This window comes from Curcuma longa, chromosome 12 (assembly GCF_044706935.1).
Source record: "Curcuma longa cultivar G26 ecotype Majalengka, Jawa Barat chromosome 12, ITB_CL_G26_1.1, whole genome shotgun sequence".
NCBI classification, from domain to species: domain Eukaryota; kingdom Viridiplantae; phylum Streptophyta; class Magnoliopsida; order Zingiberales; family Zingiberaceae; genus Curcuma; species Curcuma longa.
Genome location: NC_133872.1, coordinates 891,151 through 909,419, shown reverse-complemented (window position 1 = coordinate 909,419; position 18,269 = coordinate 891,151). Strand labels below are relative to the sequence as shown.

Below are 18,269 nucleotides of genomic sequence, written 5' to 3'. Positions count from 1 at the left end.
AAAACCCTAACTCAGGTCATGTTAAATTTTGTTTCTCGCTCCTCCTTTTTCGTGGAATATAAAATGGAGGCCACGTGGACGAAAAATAAAAATGAAACTACCATTTTCATCAATTGGTGCTTTAAAAAATAATATATTCACTGTTTCTGAAAAAACCTTTTATTCGAATATTATTATTTTTTTAGTTAAAATTATTTTAAATTTTAATCAAACTTAATCGATTAATAATTTTGATCAACTATTTTTTATATTATAATAATTTTAATTAAAACATTTTATATTGTAATAAATTTAATCAAAATTTATACCATTATAATAATTTTAATTAAAACTATCTATATTATATTACTGTCAACTTTTTTTAATCTAGATATATATCTATCACTATGACTATATTCTTTTATATTTATTTGATAATCTAAATATTCAACTATTATTATCCGACTAATCGACTAGTTTTATTCTATAAAAATTTTCCACCATCACCGAAATAAATTTGAAAGCGAAATAGCCCAAATTGGACAACTAAGCGTGCATGGGAATTATTGATCCCTTCTTTCGAATTCGTTCGTGTTAGTGTATGTACATATGTGTCAAGACACTCTTATATACTTGTGAATACTTATTTCATAAATATAAATATTTATCATTAATTATTTACTTTTCTATACTTATATAATTAATGATAAAGTTTCACGGATTAATAGTTATATTAATCTGTAAACAATCATTAATTGGATAAATATCTAGAGGGGGCATAAATATCTAGATGATCAACGTTGAGTATGATTAAGTCAAGATAGATCAAAGGATGAATATCCAAGTTGTATTTGGGGGTGCCTTAAATTTAGAGGTACACTAGACATGACCCGCTTGAGAGGACATATTAAGCATCATTGGTTATTCCTCTTATGAACGAGTGTAACTGATATTTTGACTTGAGATATTCATTTATTCTATGAGTGGAGTCATGTATTTTAATGTTGTTAAAAGTAGTCTTTAATTGGATTATGATTCATACGGTTGTTGAGTATATAACAAAGCGTAGAGAGAATAGTGTTGAGTCAAAATAGGATTCATCACTCTCTTGAATTAAGGAATTAACATCCTGACCGCTTGATAGAGATATTAGTAACTCGAAATTCATAATCATGGGGGAATGGTTTATCATACAAGAGGAGTCTATTATATCTTGAAAATCAAGTAAAATAATTAATTGGTAATGATGTATAATACACTGAATTAATTGAGATTTTATATAAAGATATTGAATTACACAGTAATTGATTCATGATGGTTTATAATTTATGGCTAATATTTTATCATGTTAGGTGGCTAAAAACTGTTGCTAGACGGTTACTTTAGTCTGTGTATGAATTTACACTGCCTTGTATGAAACTTAGAGGGTCACACACATAGCACATAGAAACAATAAATGTAATTGATTATTTTAGTGGATACTATAATTAATTAATTTATTATTTTGAATAAAAATTAATTGGATTATTAATTAATTCTGGAATATTGAAAGCTAGAATGGATAAAGATCAAATATAATTTTATCTAAAGAAGAGAGAATTTAGATAGCCACAATAATGATCATTCTTGGAAAATTAATGAAGAGTTGCAACTCTTCATATTCTTGGAGAATTATTGAAGCTCAAAAACTTTTCATATTCCTTATATTAATGGAGGTTTTTCATCTTCTTGCATTAATAGAGGTTCTTCATCTTCCTTGTATTAATGAAGGATCTTTATCTTCCTTGCATTAATGGAAGCTCTTCATTTTCCTTATATTAACAGAGACTCTTTATCTTTCTCTTGGAGACTATAAATAGTTACACTTGGAAGATGAGAGAAGTGAAAATAATAATAAGAATATAGAGCTCTCTTCACTTCCCTTTCTCCCATCGAAAGAGATTTATAACACTTTCAAAAGGTTTTGTCGATCCAAGAGACTAGCACCTAGCGGATTGTGTCTTGTTCGTGATCTAGTATACATGGATACTGCTAGAGGAGTCACACTTGGGGTTCTCACTTGTTTATGATATCGTTCACGATAGTCAATAAGTACGAGGTATGTTTTTTACTTCATGTTATTTTGTTTAAAATTATATATATCACGAAGATTCATGATTTTTAGATATACATATTCCGTTGGTTTCTGATCCAATAGTTCGTCCATTTTACCATCACGCCATTGCGAGGAGGGCGAGGAATGAATATGTATATGTATGTATATATATGTTTATTTATTTATTTTGTTTGCCTCGAGATTATAAAGTTAAGTATGACATTTAAGGATCAATTCTCACCTGTAGCGCATGGTAGAATTTAATTTTCTCTGATAAGAGGACAATGTTAATTGTGGAGCGATATATTATTTGTGTTTCACGATTTATTTTGGTAGTCGATGATAAATTTTTGAGAGATAATATATTATATAAAAAAAATGACTATATTTTCTGTAAAAGGTGGAATCCGCCACCTTAGCGGCCCTACACGATCGGCCCCACAATCATTTGTGAGGAGGTAAATCGAAAAATTATAGTTGATCACAACGTAGGAGAGTATTACCTGACTTCGCCACGATTCGAACCCTTGCTCTCTTCTGCAACTCTATTTTAACTCATATACAATGTGGAAATTAATACGGAAATCGTGATATATTATGTCTCATCTGAAAACAAAATTTGTGTTTTCGCTTAAACTTAGTATTTCAAATTTCCACGTATGATTATAATTAACATAGTTTTACTTATATTTATCTTTAATCCTGTACCACTCAAATTCATTTATCAGTTTGGGTTTGACGTTGAAATCTTATTTTGATCTTGATTCGACGTTGAAATCATACTTTTACCAGGGTTCTTTTCATCCAATAAATAAATAAATAAATATATATATATATATATATTTTATGATTCATCTATATTTTTTTCAATATAAACAAATTTATATATTTAGAAATATAAATTTCAGAAAAAACAAACGAACTTTTATTATGTAGATATTTAGATATTTTTTATTAAAATATAAAAGTATCCTCTCTTTTTATTATTTTAAATATATATTTTTTATTATTTTAAACCCAAGTCACCGTAAATCAAACCAAACCGAACTCTCTCGTAATTTCGGTCTGAGTCGACGGGATTCGAGATTATTGACCCTCCGTCCCTGGATTGCGGCCCAAGACGCCGCCGCCTGTCTGAGTGCTGAAGGGTTTAAGGAGGCCGTGAAGGCCGCGAGTGCCGCCTCTTTGTTCCTTGCTAAATCCAAGCGAGAATTCGTAATCCCTCTCGCGAACGCTCGACGGGTTGGAAGTTGCGATCTAGGCTTCGTGTTTTTGGATCCCTTCCGGCTATCCTTCATGCTGAAGGTTCTCTCTTCTCTGCACGTCCGAGGCCGATTGCACTCCCTCCCGGGGAAGCGCCGAGCGAGTATCGTCAATGTAGGCGAAGGGAGGTCTCCGCTGCCCCGCTTTCTGCGGTCCTTGACGAACCAGCAGGGCAGAAGTCCGGTGTTTTGGAGAAAGGCGTTCTTTTGCTCGGAGAGTGGCGATGGTTCTGAGCCGCCCCCGGACGCCAAGGCAGCCGAAGAAGTTGAGGCCATCGCGTCCATTGACGCTGAAGGTGGTGCCTTTGAGGAGGCCGAGTCCAATAAATCGTCAGCTATTGTTTCCATGAATCCACGGCCTGAAGGTTACATGTCTGTAAGTGAAAATTCTTTCCTCTTTAACCATCAATTTTAGTTTACTTTTTGCAATCTTCAGACCGTGGAAATTTCTTGAATGCCCATTCTTGTGCCTGTAGGAAACAGAATTTGATTTTTGGTAAAGTTATTTGAAGATGTTTGAGGACGGAACCTACCTTCATCGTTTCCATATGTTCAATAAAATTCTGATTTCTTAAATTTCTCTAATACATTATGCTTCTATAATTCTATTAGGGATGTAAAACACTAATTTCAGTTGAACATATAAGCAATACAACAACTGAACTTAGTGAGATTTAGAAACCACAAATTTGCTAAGTGTCAAAATTTTAATTCCTTTGTTTCTACCTGCAAACAAAGGCATTTGCTTAAAGCGTGAATTTTCAATTCAAATTTCACACATTTTTTTTGGTTCCAAAAAAGTAATATTCTGTATTCATTCTCAACAGTTTGTATTTGTTCAAGGGTAAATGAGTTGATATTTCATGACACTTAAATAGTTAGGAAGGTGCAAAATGGAATTGAAATATTAACAATTATGGTATGATTTTGGAACACTACTTGATTTTTTTGTCAGGCTATACTTTCAGCAATCATTTGTTTATTATGCCCTATTGGTCTATGCTGAAACAAGTTGCTACTACTTATCATTTGATAGCATTTCTTAATTATTACTACTTACAAACTGAACAACATGCTATTAATTTATTATGGTGTTATATGATAGCTAACAATTTTTTTTTCTGTTCATGGTGATAATGTGAAACAGGTTGTAGCATTGCCACTTCCACACAGGCCATTGTTTCCTGGTTTTTATATGCCAGTATATGTGAAGGTGCATAATCATTGTCACTCTAATCATTGTGAAACATTATTTATGATTCCTTTATGCCTAGATATATGTGCTAAGAATAGTTATGATGCAAAAATCACTTAATGATCATTAGTTGATATTTTAAAGTAGTGCCTTTTGTAATTCTACCTGTGCAATGTTACCCTCATTAATTTTTTCGTCACCATTGAGAGGCTAATTGTGTTTGTTAGTCAACTATCCCATTATATTATATGATGCTCAAGTATTTTGGATCACACTATCTTTCTGCTTACTAGTTCAATGGATAGTCTCAGTAGGACTGGAGTCGCCATTAGTTTTTTCCAAATGTTTGTGGCTTGGGATGATATGGGATACTAGTTATATAAGTTGGATTGGGCCTTGATGACAACTCAAGCTGGTTCCTTCAGTGGATCCACTTTTTTGATAAAAAGGATAGTCACTCCTATGAATTTGTGGTGCATTTTGGTTCCGAAGATTTGATAAAAGAACAAGTAAATTATATTCTGATTACACACTTTTTCATTATTTTGCCATCCTTTAGGTTCCTTTTATCTGCTTTTAGTACAAAGATAATCTGCTGATTCTTAATACATTGCAGAATCCAAAACTGTTGGCTGCTTTGGAGGAAAATCTTAAAAGGTCAGTCGCCTATGCCGGTGCTTTTCTTCTTAAGGAGAACCCAGAAAGTGACTCATCATCTGGCTCTGAGTCGGACAAAAGTGTTTATGATCTCAAAGGAAAGGAATTGTTCAAGCGCCTTCATGAAGTTGGGACGCTAGCACAGGTTCTTCTTGGAATACACTTAACTAAAGACTGTTGTAGGTTTTTTATTCTATTTTCTTTTGCCATAATGCATGGCACATGTTTGTGCAGATAACTAGCATTAATGGTGATCAGGTAGTACTCATAGGTCACAGAAGACTGAGGATCACAGAGATGGTGAGATATATATTGTTATATTTACAAAAAAAAAGGGGTCATGTTTGACTTCTCAGTTTGATTTCAATGCAGGTTGACGAAGATCCTTTGACAGTTAAAGTTGATCATCTAAAGGTATAAATTGTTTTCATTACTAGCTATCTCTTCTTATTTGATTAGAATTTCTTTATCAGTGTTTGTTTTTGTATTCACTATTGTGTAACTAATGTTCATTTTGTAGCTTTCTATTATGTAGTTGTATCACCTCATTGGTCATGACATATTTTTGTGACCTGCCAGTTCTTTAGAAAATTTTAACCTATACAAAATGCTGGAATAACTTCGCATATAAGAATGATATTTGTTCTTATTAAATATTAGTTAGGAAGCATTAGTATGCTATTGAGGATTGATAAGAAAAAAATCCATTATCTTTCATTGAGAAATTGATGGCCTTTGTATCCATTTGTTCTCATAATACGTGTTAAGTTGGATCTTAATATCTGTGGCTGGAAAATCAAACTTTTATTTTGGGCAATTCAATATTTTTTAGCAGAAATGCTTGGATATATCATTATTGCTCTCTCTTGCTACTCTTTATGTTATTTTCATCAACTCATAAATGTTGGCATGCTTTGGTATGGTTGCAGTTTTCTTTGTTCTAGGTGTATCTGTAGACTGTAGTTAGCCATTTATTCTTTCTCTTTCATAGTGAATTTATTCCTATTGGTGTATACCATCTAGAGTAGACATCTTTTAGTATTTGCCAATGATATTGTGCTAATTGATAATGACAATAGATTAGACAAAAACAAAGTGAGATTGAATTCTGGATAAGAACTTAGACATCCTTGTTTGGATGATACTGTGATTATTGATGATAGTTTAGATATAATTAAAGTGAAGCTAGAATAGTGGATAAAAACTTCCAAAACTAAAGATTTTAAACTAAGTAGAACAAACCTGAATATATTAAATCATATTTCAATAATAAGGAAAAAAGAAACATGGAAATAATTAATTTGGATGGATGAAGAATATTAAAAGCTCCATTTGCCATTCAACAAAGAAGAGATATTGATGGAGATATTCTTTACAAAATAAAAAATGGGTTGTAAAATTTGGAGAGGAACTTTTTAAGTTTCATGCAATCATTATATACCCTTTTGGTTAAATAAAGTTGTGGTACGACCAACTACCTTATGTTATGGGAAGTGTGTCTTTGTGTATATAATTGGTGCTAGAGTAAACATAGAAAAAAATCTACTTAATTTAACCGAAGGCATTTAAAAGCTGAATACTTAATTCTATATTAGTGATATAGAATTACCTAGAGTTTAATGAGGAATAAAATCCATGTAGCTGAATACTTAATACTTGGACTAATGGGTTACTTATATACACGTGTACTGGGACTCTCCTTTAGAACTTAGACATATCACTCTTATTTTTCATTTGTGGTAAGGTTGTGAAGTATTTTTTGATGATTATTTGTTTTTTTTGTTAACAGGAGAAATCTTATGATAAAGATGATGATGTCATTAAGGCAACAGCCTTTGAAGTTATATCAACATTGCGAGATGTTCTAAGGACAAACACCCTTTGGAAAGATCATGTTCAAATTTATACACAGGTTAGGACCAGTCTAATTCTAATTTTTTTCTCACACCTGAGCTGCTAATTGTTGAATCAGTTGCATGTGTGGGTTCAGGCGAGTTGCGTGATTTATTTTGTTAATTTCTTGAACAACAAATTTTGCAATCAACCAAATGAATCCATCTCTATTGGCTGTTTGCATGCTTTAAGTTTGTTATAGAAAGCCACTTAATCTTCCTTCAATATTTTGAAAATTCTTTCTTTTAAGTTGTTCAATGTTTGAGGATCTTGATTTCTTTTCTGCTCCCCATCTTTTTGCTTGTTGGATGAAGGTTTCCAAAGCCATGATCCATATGATTACTATTAAGCTATTTCACAACAATTATTTTGTTTCTAGTTTTCAATTTGAGAAAACATGTGTGAATTGATTTTGCTTGGAAATTGTCATATGTTTACTATTGTTTTTGCTCTGTGTGAATTTATTTTGTTTGGAAATTGCCATATGTTTACTAATGTTTTTTACTCTTGTTGTTGCTGCTGCATTGGACTATTTCTTATACTTTTTAGTTGAACTGAACAACCTATAATATTTTATTGTTTGTCAAAAACTCAGCATATTGGCGATTTCAATTATCCAAGACTTGCCGATTTTGGGGCTGCTATATCAGGAGCGAACAAATTGTTGTGCCAACAAGTGCTTGAGGAGCTTGATGTAAGTAGATTTTTGCTACCAACATCTCTTAGTCTTATCTAACATGCAAACTGGAAACTTCAACTGGATTCACTTTTTATACCTGAAGGTTGTCCCCTTGGTAAAATTTAAATCAAATATCTTGGCAGATTTCAAAAGATTTACGATTCTGAGTTGCACTATAATTTTCATATATCATATGGCATTTTTTCCTTGTTTAGATATTTTGAACTTCAAAAGCTTATGCTTAATCCCCACATTCCAGTATTAGGTTTCATGGATTACATGTTTTGTTTGATATATATTTTTTTGTCCATGTAACTACTTTAGCTCTATATGACAATCTTTAGGCCCTACCCTATCAAATTTAAATGATCACTGTACGTGATTAGTTTTTTTTTTGTTTTAATGAATTATTCCAAGTTACAGTATCTTCTCACTGTATTCTTACTAGGTCTACAAGCGCTTGAAGCTTACATTGGAATTAGTCAAGAAAGAGGTGGAGATAAGTAAAATACAGGTATTATATTGCAAATTTTTGTTTATAGTGACATTCTGAAATCTAAACTCTTCACCTAAGTCATATGTCAATAATAGGAATCAATTGCAAAAGCAATAGAGGAAAAAGTAAGCGGTGAGCAGCGGCGCTATTTGTTAAACGAGCAATTGAAAGCAATAAAGAAGGTTAGATGCTCATTCACATCTGATTTTCAATAAGAGTGCCATCTTATTTTTCATAATAGTGCCATAGGCTGATAATATGCTTCCAGACCAAGAAGTCTTGTAATGGTTTGTTTTCTCTTATGGCTGTCTGAGACCAAGGAGTCACTTATAGCATGTATTATAGGTTGCATTTGAGCTAGGGGTCAAGCTAACACTTCAAATGGCTTTTACTTTGTAGTTTTTTTAAAGACTTGCATTTCTTTAACTATTGTTGCAAACAGTGACTATGTTTGTAGACAAGCAAACAACAGAATTACAATTGCATCTGCATGCGCATGCAATTAGCGATTGCACACAACCGAATGCTTTCCAAAGGAAATAACCAATTTCGCTTTCTCAAAGTTTGACTCTTTTTTCCTCATTAAATGAGATTTGTATGAAAACATGCTAATTATTTTCTTTCTCCTAGCTCTTCATTCTATTTTTTATTTTTTTATTTTTTTTCTGTTTTGTTTTATATAACCCAACAAATTCCCTATTTAATTCAGTTACCTGTATGGTGATGATATATTTCATTCTTTGTAACCTTGTCATCAACAATGTTGACTTAGACAGTCAAGCATACCTCTTAGATATTATGGAAAAAAATTAGCTCAGCAGCTCCCATGCCTGTTTATGCCTAGTTAATGTGATCTTATGTTGCTAAGTAGAGATGTAAAATAGTGGATGATGCCTTCTGATCTTCCTCCGAAGGAAACAATTGAATGAACATTTCTGAAATAAATTTTTATATCCTTCCTGGTCCTTCCTATTGAACAACTTGGTGGAAAAATCAAATCTCATCTATTTTTAACAACTTCCATCAAGGGCTAAAATTTGTTCATTGCTGCGGTATCGATCCCTCAATAGAATGAGATGTGTTGGTTGATGCTTGTCATGTCAAGTGTTGGTCTTTGTGTGGAATCCAGAATGAAATATATTGGTCAGTGCTGATCATGCAGAGCCTCATGTCAGTCCTATTGCGATCCAATGACAACCTGTGCAAAGCCATCAAAATGAGAAGATGAAAAAAAGAGGACAAACTTACCTATGCTGTATCAGTTGTTGCCAGAAGCTATTGTCAACCATTTGCTATTGTGTTGTGTGTTGGCTTTTGCAGCCCTTGGGGGATAATTGAGTTGGTTACGACGGGGCAAATTTGCTGAAGTGGGCAAGGGTCGAATCTCAGCGAAGTCGAGGTAATGCCCTCCCCCGTCGTGGCCAATTGCAGTTTCCTGATTTACCTCCTCACAGATGGTCGTGGGGCCGATCATGTGGGGCCGCTGGGGTGGCGGATTCCACCTTTTGCTGAAGTGTGTTGGCTTTTGCAGAATCTATTTATTGAGAGTCTGATACTACTGAAACTTAAAACCCTGGCTTCCATGATTCCTATATCCTCTATCCATCCTATTTTCCATCCTCATAGAAAAATAAGGATTAAGTTTCCGATTTGTATTTTGCTACTCATCTTTGCTGTTGGAATTTCCATTTTAAAGTAGATCATAAAGTCAAATGGATAGCAGTAATTCTAGCAAGTTGTGCAATTTTTTCATACCATGATTATGTCTTTCATAACAATCTGGGTTAGAAAACCAATGAGTGCTATATGTTATGAAATCTCTCTTCTAAACCTCTACTGACATCTAATTTCATTGTTATGTCTATTGACCTTTTCTAGGAGCTCGGCATGGAGGCTGATGACAAAACAGCACTAACTGGTTTGTTTTGACTAAAATAATTCTTATCATATAAAATGGTTATCAAAATCTTAACTAAATTTTTATGTTCGACTACTAATTGAATTTCTGCTATTCTTTTAAATCCTTTGCAGCAAAGTTTAGGGAAAGACTTGAACCAAATAAAGACAAGTGCCCTCAGCATGTGTTACAAGTTATAGAAGAAGAGCTCACAAAATTACAATTTCTAGAGGCTTCTTCAAGCGAGTTTAATGTAACACGGAACTACCTTGATTGGCTAACCTCATTGCCCTGGGGAAACTACAGGTGTCATTACTGACTGAAAGTTGATGCATTATTTTGTTTATGGAAATGATGATCATTTTGGTATGATTTTAGAGTAGGCGATTATTTGTTAAACTTGATTAGGAAATTGCTTTTACCTCTCCTATCCTCACTGTCTTGTTCAGTAGCTCATATAGATCACCTATCATGACGCAATTCAGTTATTATTGGTATTATACCAATGCTTTGGGATTTAGCTTTCTTTGTTTTCGGTTTTGGAAACTAAAATTACTGTGATTCTTATTCTTCTATTAATGCTTGCAGTGCTGAAAATTTTGATGTCCATCATGCTCAAAAAATTCTAGATGAAGACCATTATGGTTTGTCTGATGTAAAGGAGAGGATATTGGAGTTCATAGCTGTCGGAAAACTCAGAGGAATCTCGCAAGGTTTCTTCCCTCTCAATGTGTCATTGTAATATTTCATTGACATTGCATTTTATCTTTGACCCAAATAATTGGGACCTATTGGCTTATTGTCATGGTAGCTGGTCAATCCATGTCGCTTTTGCTTAACCTCATTTTAGTATGGAAAGTAGTGTGCATTTTCCAATCTGGAATTAATGATTGTAGGCTGGCAGCATTCAATATTCTTTACTTTTTTGTGTGGGTAGAGGGTACCAAAATTATTATGTTTCTAGTTGGGACAATGCCTGTTTTATCTGATTATGTCTTTTTGTTCTCTTTTTCCCCCTCAAAATGGGTTTGGTTTAAGCAATTTCTCTTTCATCGTTCACTTGAATAAAATTTTTATTCTATTTCTGTTCCTCCTAGACTGCAGTTTGATATGAGCCTAATCAGGATCAACTTTTAGACTTGTGATATTACTTGATTTTGTATACATGTGTGTTTGTATAGTACTGTAAAGCAACTTAAAGTGTTTTAGAAACTGTACTCTGTTTAAGTAATGCAGATAACTAACTAAGGTACATATACATTTAGCTCATTTTCATGCGATATCTGATACCTAAATGTTACAATGCCCTACCATCTTTCGGTGCACCATCTTGAATTTTCAAGAATTTTGCCCCTTTTAGTAACCATACATGTTCGATCATTTTGACAAGTGCCTTACCACAGTGCAGACACATGTTTTATGCTCAACTTTCGAATTTTTTTCCTTGTATTGTATAAGTGGATTGTCAATTTGGAATTGTTGAAAAAAATTTGTCAAATTTAAATCTCTTTCTATACCTGCATTGCTTATGTTTTGAACACCTTATGTTGGCTTATGATTTTACCAATTCTTTAATCTAGGAAAAATTATATGTCTATCTGGACCTCCTGGAGTTGGCAAAACAAGCATTGGTCGTTCAATTGCACGTGCTTTAAACCGCAAGTTCTATCGGTTTTCTGTTGGCGGCTTGGCTGATGTTGCTGAAATCAAGGTGCATATTAACTATTGTCTCACATTTGAATAATCAATTCAGAATCCAACATTGATCTCATCTATATTATCATATTTATTCGTATTGACTGTCCTAGGGCCACCGCCGTACTTATATTGGTGCGATGCCAGGAAAGATGGTGCAATGCCTAAAAAATGTAGGAACAGCAAATCCACTTGTTTTAATTGATGAAATTGACAAGGTATATATTATTCTCTCATTATGATAGTTTCTTATTTTTATTATAGCAGTATCTTGTTGTCATGATCTCAGACTCCTGTACAATGATGTCTGCTTCTAACAAGAAATCTCCATGGTCTTAAATCTCACAACAGTTAGGGAAGGGGCATGCTGGTGATCCAGCTAGCGCTTTGCTGGAGCTTCTTGATCCTGAGCAAAATATAAATTTCCTCGACCACTACCTTGATGTTCCGATTGACTTATCAAAGGTTTCCCACTATTTCTCCCAACTGTTTCTGCTATTGAACTCATGATTGTGAAACTTTTTATTAGTTCATGGAGGTTATTGATGGTTTTGATTTAATAAATCTACTGTCAATTGGGAAAATGCAAATGATGAACAAGGACTCTCAAACTAATTGTGGAACTTTTTATTAGTTCACTGAAGGTATTTGATCTTTTTATTTAATTAATTTACTTTCATCTTGGAAGAATACAAACGATGCACAAGGACTCCCAAACTCCACCCACCAGTAGGAAGTAAAAATTATACTTCCTACTTGCTAACTTATAGCTAATAGCAAATTGCAATAGGAGTTATTGAACACCATTTTTTCAATCTATAGTTTTTCTCTTATTTGCACAGTTATAAAAACTGGCAAGATTGCTGGGACTGCTGATTAGACTTGAAAAAAGGGAATGGGACATTTCACCTTGTAGGGCTGTTAGTTCATGACTTGAATGTGCAAACCAAGTCAATTCGTTTTGTCTCTTGAAATGTTAAATATTGCAATTTCAAATAATTAAATTTGTGAAAAAATAATTATTTTTCATATTTTAATCTGCCATGATAGTAGTTACACCGAAAAAATTTTAAAAATTTTCAATTTAAAATGTAATTGCAAGTTGATTATTTTAATATTAATACTTATTTCGCATGTACTAGTAAATAGCTATTTTTAAAATATTTGTTATAACTATGTACTGGTAATTTATATCAATATGAAGCTTATCTGGTTTGATTTTTGTTATTTTTAGTACTATGCACCAAATTGTAATGTAATAAAAGGAATGAGTTTCTTTGTGATGTGGATTTGTTTATGGGATACAATTTCTTAGTCTTCATTATCTAAATTTGTAGTTCATGAATAAAATCCATAAACTTGCGATTTGCCTTAGATTGGTTTGGTCAGTGGGCTCTGCCAAGTCAATGTCTGGGTCCAAGTGGTTCAACCAATTGATCTACTAGCTTGATCATTAAATTTGGTTTTTATAATTATGCTTGCTTGTTTCTTCTAGTTATCATTAAATGGTGGATATGCCATTCTCTATGGGACAAAGATCTACTACTCTCTTAGTTAATTTTTTCTAGTGTAGATTAAGTATTCTGGCACCTGAATATTATCATAATTTGACTTTTTTTACACAGGTTCTATTTGTATGTACGGCTAATGTGATTGAGATGATTCCGAACCCTCTTTTGGATAGAATGGAAAGTATTGCTCTTGCTGGCTATATCACTGATGAAAAGATGCATATTGCAAGGGACTATTTGGAGAAGACAACTCGTGAAGCATGTGGGATCAAACCTGAACAGGTGTGTCCATGTATTTTTTATATCTCCATCACGTGCTATTGTCAATCCACCTTCTGTTAGTTTTTTCTAGGCAAAAGATCTAGCCTGCATATTGACTTATTTCACATGGAAATTGGATTGTTTTCTGATTTCCACTTAAATTCTAAATCTTAGTGTATCTACATTCAGCATATACCCTATTTTATCTCTTATTTTTTTGGTTGTATATAAATGATTCCCATATACACTTTAGATGTTTATTTTTCAGTATAATTACATTCTTATTTAGTGCTGCATTAGAAATTGTGAACTATATAGCAAGTTACGTAAGACAATTTTTTATGGTATGCTAATTCAAGGCTGTTTTTAGTCATAGTCTATTATTGCTTGCATGGAACAATCTTCTGATTTTATTTTCTTAATCAAACAACCATGGCTAGGCTTCTCTATTGTAATAGGTTAAAATTTGCATGAGCTTCTTTTCTAAGCATAACATTTGTAGGATCGTTGTAGTGTATGACACATGTCGGCTAGAGGGGATGAGTGAGTAACCATGACCCCAAAATAAAACTTTCTTGTAAAACAAAGTCAATTCAATTGTGTATTTGCATGAGTTCTCGTGTGAGTATGAATCCACTACAACAGCTACTTTCAAGAGGCAATTGACCAAACCTCTTACACTGTCAATCCTATGGAATAATTACAAGTATTAGTCATCCTTCACCTACAAGTCTAGCTGGCTTCAGGCTACTTCGAAGTACACCTCGTGTCATCCTTTATCCTTTGAAATTTACCAAGCTGGCCAAGCTCCTGGACATGCCTTTCTTTTCCCCTGCCTTAAAAATTCACCTCCCATTAGGCCTTCAAGCCATCGAATCATCTGCAATCAAACAACTCAACCACACTGAGTTACCAAATTCTCTGATCTCCTATTCCAAGTTTATGTGCATTTGACAACATATTAGCAACACAACACAGATGAATCTAACTTAGAGTCTTTGCCAAACACATCTAATTACACAGTAAAACCCAACCAGTTGGCAATATCACTACACCAAGAAAATTTTCTTATATTATTCACCTTTGCTTTTTTGCATCCCTATTACCGCATGCATTCATCATCTTGTGGTAATCAATGGGTGCGAATATGAAACTACTAAAATGCCTATGAAGAATCAATCTAAAGAAGGTAATAAAAAAATGAAAAATACATAGAAGTTTGAACATAGAAACAAGAGGTTTTTTTACACAACTATCTGCTTGCAAGGCCATGATGATGGCCTCCTTGCCCCTTTATTCAAATATATATATATATAAAGAAAATATGCTATCATGTCTTTGTAAATGTACTATCTTTTAACATTGAGGGATCTACTGAGGATTTAATCTTGAATTAGTCTTCTACCCTTTCTGGTGTAAGTTTTTAGTAAAACTGAACAATGATGACAGTACAGTCAGTGTTAGTATAACAATTTAACTAAGGAAAATTTCTTTATTAATCTTAATGTAGGAACGATGAAATATAGTTTATTCAGGCATGTTGCCTAAAATGAAGCTCAATTATGGAAGAAATCCACTAACACCCTGTCCCTTCTGTTTACCCCAAGACATGTAAGTATACATGTTAGACCAAACAAACAAGAGTTTTTTAAATAATATTTTAAATTTAATTTATTATTATTATTATATGGATGCCATTCATTGGATAGGAATTATAGTTTTCTGTATTAAGCATGTTGGCATTTACATTCAGTCCTTCTTAAATGCCCTAATAATATATACTATTCACATTTCAAAATTAACATCTTAACCCCTTTTTTCATTGCTATGGTTTTCATAGCATGGTGGTAGTAGGTACTACTCACTGTGTTTACTATAAATATGCAAATATTGTATTTGACACAAACAAAATCAAAATCATAAAATGCCAAAATTTTGGTCAATGTATTGACTATTGAGATTATTAATTATTCTAATTTTTTAACGGCTTATACTCATGTAAAAATACTAACAATGGCAGTTTAAATGGCTAACCTTCCTCAATGGTTGAGTCCTACTCCTATTAAAGAAAATTTATATTTTCCTATCTGAATTAAGTCAACAATACATTGTCAGAGTAACGCATCTTGATGATGCTGATGAGTTTGAATTTCCATTTTTATGTTTAGTCGCATGCCAATTGGGTGCAGTCTTGTGCTTAATTGTACAGGTGGAAGTCACTGATGCAGCTCTACTATCACTAATCGAGAATTATTGCCGAGAAGCTGGTGTTAGAAACCTACAAAAGCATATTGAAAAGATATATCGCAAGGTACATATTTCTTGATTCATGAAATGTAAAAGATAGAAGTGTTAGCTTGTTTTTTCTCTAGGGAAGCATTGCGAGCTGTATTTATAAAGTTTTAATTGCATACATCTTATCATACTAAAGTGATCGTTCGTTTCTACTCAATGCCTGATCTACTTCTGTTGGATTCTTATTTTCAGAAGAACTTTGTTCGTGATTGTTTTTTAGTGTGACTATGATCCATGCCTCCATTATACAATTACGACTTGATGGCTTAATGCTAAGCCTTGATCCGAATTTTTTGCTAGCTTGTTCTGCTAGTGCTGTTCTGTTTTGCAATGTTGATTATTACTTCTAAATGAACCTTATGCCATGTGGCAACCCATTTCTTTTAAGAACATACCTATGGTTGAATGACCTTGTAGCTTGAATTGTTGATTTTTACCACATTACTATCAGTTTTTTTTTTGCTGTGCTTTGTGACATATGATTTTTTTAAGGATTATGTTGCAACAGTCATTCTCTGACTATGATGTCTTCTATTTGCCAGATAGCTTTGCAACTTGTTCGTAGAGGAGTGACCAATCAGGATAGCTCTCAGAAAGAAGACTCCCAGGAATCGAGCAGTATGTCTAAAGTGTCAGCTGAAATTGTTGGGGATAGTCAAATAGGAAAAGATACTAATGCTCCAACCTCAAGTGTAGAAGCCCTCAAATCATTCACAGAACCTAATCAGGCAGAATCTGGTCCCTCAGTGACCGAGAACTCAAGTAGCCAAGAGGTATTTTATGTTTCTATTGAATCTGTTAAACTGCAGTAGACAGTTTCAAGCGAAGTGCAAATATTTCTTTTATGACGATTTATTAAGGCTCTAAAGTATCAGCATAATAGCATTGTTCTATTAAAACTTACAAATCGTTGATAGTAATAGTACAGTTATAATATCAATTGAATGGAATTAGCTAAACAAGATACATGAATAGTTTTAGTTTTGATCCTTGTTTGGAAGAAGTAATAATTGATTTTTCGGTTTCATGATTGGCAGGTCAATCAAGGGGCAACAGATGCTAAGGAATCAGTTAGCAGTAAAGCATCTGATAAAGTTATCATTGATGCTTCTAATCTTGCTGACTTTGTTGGTAAACCAGTATTCCATGCAGAACGGATTTTTGATGAGACCCCAATAGGTGTTGTCATGGGTCTAGCATGGACTGCCTTGGGCGGCTCGACATTGTACATTGAGACCACCATTGTGGAGCAAGGAGATGGGAAAGGTGCACTTCATCTAACGGGTCAGCTTGGGGATGTCATGAAGGAAAGTGCCCAAATAGCTCATACGGTTGCCAGAGCAATATTACTCGAGAAAGAGCCAGAGAATAAGTTTTTTGGAAATTCCAAGATCCATCTGCATGTACCGGCAGGCGCCACCCCAAAGGATGGGCCAAGCGCTGGGTGCACTATGATCACATCCATGCTGTCGCTTGCAATGAATAAGCCTGTGTTGAGGGACCTCGCTATGACTGGGGAAGTAACATTAACTGGACGTATTCTGCCAATTGGAGGGGTACCTGCTAGTACTTGATTTTGTTCATGATATCTCATTTTACTTCCTGCGTGCCTCTTGTGAATAGTTCATTATGTTTGCTTCACAGACTTATTAGGATATCCTTACTTTCTTCACCATGGAAGTTCATGTTCTTTTCAAATTTGAACAGGTAAAAGAGAAAACAATTGCTGCAAGGCGGAGCAGCGTCAAGACTATAATATTTCCATCAGCTAACAGAAGAGATTTTGACGAGCTCGCTGCTAATGTGAAAGAAGGCCTTGAGGTTCATTTTGTAGACAACTACAACCAAATTTACGAGCTTGCTTTTGCAAGTGAGCATGATGATACCAAATAATCTGTGGCCCCCCTCAGTTATTCTGAGCTTGCAATTGAGCATTTTTTTTATTGCGGTTTCATGAAAGCTCCACACAAGATCAAGAACAAGATATCTGGCAGGAAGAAAAATGCCTACGCTCCGCTATCCTTGAAGATGAAATTAGGAGTTTTACATCATCTTGATACAAAATCTCTTATCCAGTTTGTAACAGTAACATTTTTGTAGGTGGCTGTGAGATGCACTCAAAAATAGTTATCAAATTCATGTGGAAGCATCGTCTGTTTACCAACAATAAAGGTCCCAAAGATTTTAGTTAAACTTGTATCCTTTTGTAACCTATGATTTTTACTTATTTGAAGTATGATTTAAATATCATTTTACGATGGCTAAAGATTGACTTTGTTAAGTCTATGGTTGAGATGCCTTGCGAGATTATGTTCTTTAGGATAGATGTGACTCAGAAAAAAAAAACAAAGAAG

At 33.7% G+C, this 18,269-nt stretch overlaps 1 protein-coding gene across 1 annotated transcript; it reads left to right on the top strand.

Moving 5' to 3' along the window:
• The first annotated feature begins 3,209 nt into the window (after positions 1–3,209).
• On the top strand, positions 3,210–17,909 carry LOC141842940 (lon protease homolog, mitochondrial-like). The gene is made up of 20 exons (XM_074730934.1): positions 3,210–3,712; positions 4,484–4,549; positions 5,148–5,333; positions 5,423–5,488; positions 5,561–5,602; positions 6,978–7,100; positions 7,677–7,775; positions 8,209–8,274; positions 8,352–8,438; positions 10,135–10,174; positions 10,288–10,459; positions 10,742–10,866; positions 11,734–11,864; positions 11,962–12,066; positions 12,200–12,313; positions 13,474–13,641; positions 15,830–15,931; positions 16,458–16,688; positions 16,953–17,471; positions 17,623–17,909. Exons 1-20 carry the CDS (start codon positions 3,371–3,373, stop codon positions 17,806–17,808), a joined length of 2,970 nt encoding a protein of 989 aa, XP_074587035.1. The 5' UTR covers positions 3,210–3,370; the 3' UTR covers positions 17,809–17,909.
• Positions 17,910–18,269: the final 360 nt, after the last annotated feature.